This window comes from Ipomoea nil, unplaced genomic scaffold (assembly GCF_001879475.1).
Source record: "Ipomoea nil cultivar Tokyo-kokei standard unplaced genomic scaffold, Asagao_1.1 scaffold1317, whole genome shotgun sequence".
NCBI lineage: Eukaryota > Viridiplantae > Streptophyta > Magnoliopsida > Solanales > Convolvulaceae > Ipomoea > Ipomoea nil.
Window position 1 is genome coordinate 3,564,457 of NW_017617745.1, and position 6,977 is coordinate 3,571,433.

Sequence of the window (6,977 nt, forward strand, 5' to 3'; positions counted from 1 at the left end):
AACCTACGTCAGCAAGAAGTCAAGGATCTGAAGCAGGAGTTGAACACTCTCAAAAAGTAAATCCAAATGATGGATACTACATCCACTCTTGACAAGATTCTTGATACAGGAAGACAGTCATCTACCAAATTTGGTCTAGGCTTCACCGGTGGCAACAATAACAAAGACAAAATCGTCTTTGTCAAAGCTTCTGGAACAGATCCAGAAGATATTCCTGAGTCAAGTTCAGCAAGACAAAATCATGGTAAAGTATGGGACAATAAACTTAGATATAAACGTTATAACCCTATTTGCCATTATTGCAGGATTAGTGGCCATACCAGACCTAAGTGCTTTTATTTTTATAAAGATCAAAGGCGTGAGAAGTTCACCCACAAACATATTGCACCGTTTGTAAAAAAGTGTGTGTTAGGAAAACCGATTTCGTCTCTCGGGCAATTTCTAAAACATCTCAAAATCATAATTGGCAAACGACTTATTAAGGGTTGCAATTAAAAATAACATGTAAATTTCTAATTTTTTTTTTAATTTTAATTGTTTTATCTAATTAGATTTGCTATTGCTTCAGGTTATATTATTCTAAGCAGCTTAGTTAATAAGGAAATCAAATCCTATTTTTTTCCTTCTCCTCTCAAATATTCTTTATCCTGCCAAAATGCTTGTATCCTAATTTTTACAAACTCCAACTATTTTTTTTTCCTTCTCATTTGTCCCCTTTTTTATTTTTATTTTTTTTTAAAATACATTCTACCCAGACAAAACCCTGCCAGTCTATCACCCTAAATTATAGGTCAAAACAATCTCGGCATCTGTATTCTCTAGCTTCCTAGGTCATCGACAATCCCATAGTCTTGCCGGAGGGAATAAACGCCGCCTAGCCGTTGTCAGCTGCCCAGTCCGTCGCCATCAATGCTCAGCCATCCAACAGTCAGTAGCATTTTTCACTCTCCAGTCGCAATCAGCTACAATCGCTCCTCACCGCCATGCAAACTTCGCAAATTTTGGATGCTAATATATCTATCGTCGGAACCACTCTATCACCGTAGGAAATCATTGCTACTCCGAACCACCGTCCGTAGTCATCACTGTCCTGTCTTCGGCCATCACTGCCTAGACTGCTGTCACGTCGACTATTGCTACTGCCATCAAATTATCCAGCCACGCCTCGACGCCAAAGCCTGCAGTCACCGTCCGTCACCACCGTAGCTTTTGCCCGCAATCCAGTTGCCTACGATGTACTTTTCGACCGAAGAACAGCATGCTCTCGTCACCGCCCAGGCCAGCCGAACACCGCCAGCGCCATCGCACCGCCACTGACTGCTATGGAGACGAACTGCTCCAAGCTAAGCCTCTGCCTGCTCTTGTTGTTTCGCTTCAATCTGCTGCTCAATCGTCTCCTGCTGCAACCGCCTGGAGTTATCACCGCTACAGCAATTTCCATGCATGCCATTCAGCACGTCAGCACATATCTACGATTGTCACTGCCTGAAGCCGTCTCTACCGTGTCTGCTTCGCAGAAAGATATTTATCGACCAGAATAGAAACTTCATCATCAAAATTATTGCAGCCACAAATTTTTCTTGGTGTGAATTGCTTCATGTACGAGACAAGGAATAGACAAACCTTGGAGTAAGACCAACAAGGTGACGTTGAAAGATAAGTGGTGAAGTTTGTTGAATCTGATTGATATAGAGGAGGAAGAACACATTAACGAGCAGGGGCGGAGCCATGATTTGTTGGTGCGGGGGCCGATCACAATTTGAGAGATAATAATAAAATACATTAATATTCATTTCACATATTCCAAAATACATCATTATATTACAAATCTACTAAAATTTAGAACGTCTCTCTTGCATGTCACGAAAATCATCTATAATTGAATCTATACTAAATTGTTTTGCAATTTGTTTTTCAATATATACTAACAAACAATCATTAAGAAAGTCATCTTCCATCTTGTTACGGAGTGTAGTCTTTACTATATTCATGGCAGAAAAAGATCGTTCTGTAGTAGCTGTAGATACTGGAAGTGTGAGAATGAGAGTTACTACTCTGAACACAAGTGGATAGATGTTCGATTTTCTAGTTTTCACCAACCATTGGCATAGATCAGAAATACTTTCTAGTGTTATGAAATCAGGAAGTTGTTGCACATGTTCAAAATGTTCAAGTTGCGTTCTCAGTTGTAAAATCTCATAATCTTCAAAGTCTTGAGGGTAAAACTTCTCCACCAACTTGCAAATGTCATCAATTCTGAATGATATACGCATCTCTTTTGGATCTAACGATGAACTCAGAATAATTAACTCCATTGCTTTATCATCAAACCTATTTCTCAACTCTTGCAATTGAGAATCAATCACGGCATTAAAAATATCAAATTTGTAATGATGCCCAATTGTTAATTCATCTTGTTGATGCCTAGCCCTTCCCCTTCTTGCAATATATTGAGCATCAAAATCTGGCAAAATTATGTTGACAGTTTCACAAAAAGACTTCACACTTGCAACTAATTATATTCATCCCATCCACTATCTCTTAAATTTTGAATAAGCAATTTAGTAGATGACACAAGATGCATTGCATTCACTATTTCTTGAGATTGAAGTTGTAAAGCTTGGCAAAGCATATTTGAAATCTCCAAATTTTTTCTCATGAGATGCATAATGAATACAAACTCAAAAGAAGTGAGTACCTCATAAGCTGCATCGGCATCTCCACGGTGAGCATGTGTAGTTCCATCTTCAACAATATTAAGTAAAACTTCACATGTTGCACTATACATTCTCATCAAACTTGAAATAGACTTCAAATGAGAACTCCAACGAGTATCACCCGGCCTTTGTAAAGAACCAATTTGATTAAGACCTCTCCCACTTTCTAGCTCATCAATACTAAGCAAATGAGCAATATTTGAGGCATGAGCAACTTTCAACTGGTCATTGCGCTTACATGATGCCCCAACAACATTAATAATAGAGTTCAACTTGGTGAAAATTTGATGGACAAGGATGACTTCCTTTGATGAAGCTACTAATGCCAATTGCAATCGATGTGCAAAACAATGAACATAATAAGCATAAGGACATTCATCCAAGATTAAAGCTTTCAATCCATTCCATTTTCCATGCATGTTACTTGCACCATCATAACCCTGTCCCCGAATATTCTGAACATTAAGATTATGACGAGATAAGATAGAAAAGATAGATTCTTTCAATGTTGATGCAATAGTGTCCTTAACATGAATAACTCCAAAAGATAGATTCTTTCAATGTTGATGCAATAGTTGCCAACACTTGCAAAATTTGCTTTTGTATTGTTGGTGATGTATATGATGCATTTCGTGAGGCCTTATCAAGAACTTTTGTTACTTCATCATTGAAAGAGGCAATGAAACTCAATAGCTCTAAAACGTTTTCACGGTTCATTGATGTTATTGACTCATCATGACCTCTAAAAGAACATCCTTGAAATCCTATTAAACTTTTAAAAGTATAAACATATACTAACCAAAGAGAAGTGGAGAATGTCGACACTCGTAACCGGTAGCCCGAGTGCACCGTGGTTGCCGTCGTGAGTCGTCAACTGAAGAAACGAAAGAGAGGATTTAACTATTTTGCCATTTATCCCGAGTTTATCGCGGTTGTTGTAACTTGTGAGGATGATGAATCTATTTTCAATAAAGATTAATTCATAAAACAAATTCAAAAATTTAAAGAATAAAAAGGAAATAGAAAATTACCCATATACTTGCAAGTAAAAAATTGAAGAGAATTTGTTGTTTGAAGAATCTGCCGCGCCGTGCCGCGTCTGTGTACTGTGGTTGAAGTTTTTATTTGTAAATTTAGAATTGGGATGATTTGAGAATTTGGATGGTTTGCTTACTCAAGAAGAATTCTTTTAGGTGGGAAAATGTTTGGTGGGCCACATGACAATGACACTTGCTTATCTTTTTTGCTTATAGCTATTATAATACTTAGTTCTAAGTACTAACTAACAAAAAAAAATAAAAAGGGGGGGGGGGGGGGGGGGGGACAAGCCGCTACTGTCCATAATATGCAGCTGTGCTGCCTTATACTAACATAAATTTTTTTTCGAGTAAAAGACATTTTTGGTCCTAGACTTATAGTGGCTTGGACAATTTTAGTCCTTTATAAAAAAAAATTGCCATTTTATGGACAGAGTTATTATGGCGAGGACATTTTTGGTCCTTCGTCTATATTTCTGTTAGATAACCGTATGAGAGAGGGGCAATTACGTCAATTTAGGCTATCTCTTTATTGTGAGATGGACGATTTTGGTCCCACAACCATGCCTTTACTCTGACCCTCATTTATTTGTAGTTTTACACTACGAAATGCTCTGCCCACAACCATGCCTTTACTGCAACTTGGACTCTCCGACTCCTTCGAATTATGACCGAGAAGAAAACAAAACACACATAGATATAATAGATAGAAGGAGATAGCCTAAATTGACGTAATTACCATTCTCTCATACGGTTATCTAACAAAAATATAGACGGAGGACCAAAAATGTCCTCGCCACAATAACTCTGTCCATAAAATGGCAAATTTTTTTATAAAGGACTAAAATTGTCCAAGCTACTATAAGTCTAGGACCAAAAATGTCTTTTACTCTTTTTTTTTCTCTTGGGGGGGGGGAGAGGGGGGGGGGTGGCCAAGGCCCCCTCTTACTGTCAGGTGGCTCCGCCCCTGTTAACGAGGAACAAATTTTTCGGTGCTTCGAAAGATTCAAAATATTCAGGGATGTTGGTAGTTGGTACCCTCTAACTCTTCTCTTTTAATTGGTATTACACCAATACCTGTGCCTAGGAATTTCTTTTCGTAGTTCACATTTGTCATTTATGCTTTCATTATTTGCTCTTTTCAAGTGCATAAGATAATTTTTTTCTAATATTATGTGCATGTATTTGTGGTTTAACATGAATTATCCATTCCAGTTCCTTTATGTACATGTATCTCCGAATTTCTTATATCATCAGGTACATTTAATCTTTCAGAAATTTTCTCTTTACCTGTAAGTTCAATTTTTTCTTTTTGTCTCTATGTGTTCATACTTGCTATATAGTTTGATTTGCCTGGATTATTCTTTGTGTTTTGTTTCTGGTTGTTTTCTGTGTGTTCATTAAATGTCCCATCTATGAATTGATTGAATATTGTGAATGTACCTACTTGTTTATCTACTCTAATATTTTATGTTTGAATTAGAGATTGTTATTTGTTATCTGTCTTTTTCCTTGTGTTATTTATTTGGTCCGGTCATGACCGTGTTTGTGTTTGTGTGTGTGCTTTCTGTGTTATCTGTTATGATTCTGTGCCTGAACCATCTTCCTGCTTTGTTTGACCCAAATTGAAAATTTCTTGAATTTTTGTGCTTCTTTGTTATTTGCTAAGTTGTTTTCAAATTGCATGTACCTTATTCTGGGTTTCTCTTTTCTATTTTCACCTGTGCAGGTTCATATGTCAAAAGCTTTCAGAAATGCAAAAGGGAATTATTATGGAATTGTTACATCTTCAAACTAACGGTTCTACTGAACCACTTATACTCCAGGATATTATATGATCACAAACTATTTGAAAATTTCTGTCAAAAAGGGAGAATATTTTTTTTAGGGGGAGCATCGTTGGGTTGGTTGGTAATCTCATTATTGATTTCTTATTTGGATGTTGGATTTATTATTATCTTTATGTTGGATGTCTGTTGGATTATTAATGAATTGGTTGGGGTTATTAATTATGCTGATGATTTACTAGTTTCATTATGGATGAATGTTGGACAAATTTCTTGCTGTTTCATGGAAATCTGGGGGAGAAATAAATTGATGTTCAGTCCAATCGGGCACTCCGTCAGCTCGCTAGTCCTCTCCACAATGATTTTTTTTGAAAGAGAAAGTTTAATTCATTAAATCGGAAGCAAGAATGTCAACAAGAAAAGCAGGTGGCTCATCCAACCACTCACTGCAACCTGACGCAGAAAAGGCCTCCCTAGCAACAGCGTGGGCAGCACAATTCGCAGATCGCTTAACATGACAGAACTGCACATCCTCAATCTCAAATGCCAAGCTCTTTACATCATCAACTAAATAGCCAAAAACAGAAATAAAAGAATCCGAAGTTAAAGCATCAAAAACAATCTTACAATCAGTTTCCACATCTACCGCACCCAAACCAGTGCCCTTCAGCCAACTCAACGCCTCTCGTATAGAAAGCACCTCTGCCTCCCTAACAGTATACAACCCGGGTACTATGACATTCTTAGCAGCAAGGAAATTACCACCATCATCCCGCAAGACCCATCCAAACCCCATTGCATTATCCACCTCCCTTAACGCAGCATTAGTATTGAGTTTGAGCCTCCCAAGCACAGGTTTTGCCCAAGAGGTCACGACATGTGTGTGTTTGTGGCCAACACCAACCTGCAGCTTTTCATTAGCATCTCTCCAACAATCCAGAAAAGCCAAAGACCTACGCACCATAGTAGATAAGTCAAAAACAGCACCCCTCCATACACTCTCGTTTCTAGCGCACCACACACCCCAACATGCCATCACAAACCTAGGCTTAGCAATCAAATCTAAAGTGCCCAGAGCCCAAAAGAACTAGTCACCAAGATGATTACCATCATAGCTGCACACATGTGGCATCCCCAATAAGTTCCAAAGGCGAACCGCCTTCCCGCACTGAACAAAAAGATGCATGGCCGATTCCTGTACCTGCCTGCACATATGACAATCCACCAGGCAAGCAACATTCTTAGATAACAAAATATCACGTGTGGGAAGATAGAGGGACGCTAACTGCCAACAAAAGCTCTTCACCTTAGGAGGGACCTGCAAGTTCCAAATACTTGCCCATGGGCGGTGACTCGCATCCACTCTCGTAAGTTGCCTGTAACATGATTTGACCGAGTACACACCCTTCTGCTCCCAATGCCAAAACCACTGATCA

The 6,977-nt window shown here is 38.4% G+C and overlaps 1 protein-coding gene across 1 annotated transcript; it reads right to left on the minus strand.

Annotated features, from left to right (window-relative positions):
* Positions 1 to 1,343: 1,343 nt before the first annotated feature.
* On the minus strand, positions 1,344 to 6,505 carry LOC109185256. The gene is made up of 6 exons (XM_019335237.1): positions 5,989 to 6,505; positions 5,445 to 5,475; positions 3,517 to 3,676; positions 2,699 to 3,172; positions 1,930 to 2,498; positions 1,344 to 1,425 (listed from the first exon to the last, which is right to left on the minus strand). Exons 1-6 carry the CDS (start codon positions 6,503 to 6,505, stop codon positions 1,344 to 1,346), a joined length of 1,833 nt encoding a protein of 610 aa, XP_019190782.1.
* Between the last annotated feature and the right edge of the window lie 472 nt (positions 6,506 to 6,977).

Coding starts and splice junctions, on each gene's coding strand:
- LOC109185256 (XM_019335237.1), bottom strand. CDS start 6,505: ATGGTGCGTAGGTCTTTGGCTTTTCTGGATTGTTGGAGAGATGCTAAT. Junction 3,173..3,516: donor ACATTCTCCACTTCTCTTTG/GTTAGTATATGT, acceptor CTTAATGTTCAG/AATATTCGGGGACAGGGTTA. Junction 2,499..2,698: donor ATGCCGATGCAGCTTATGAG/GTACTCACTTCT, acceptor GCAAGTGTGAAG/TCTTTTTGTGAAACTGTCAA.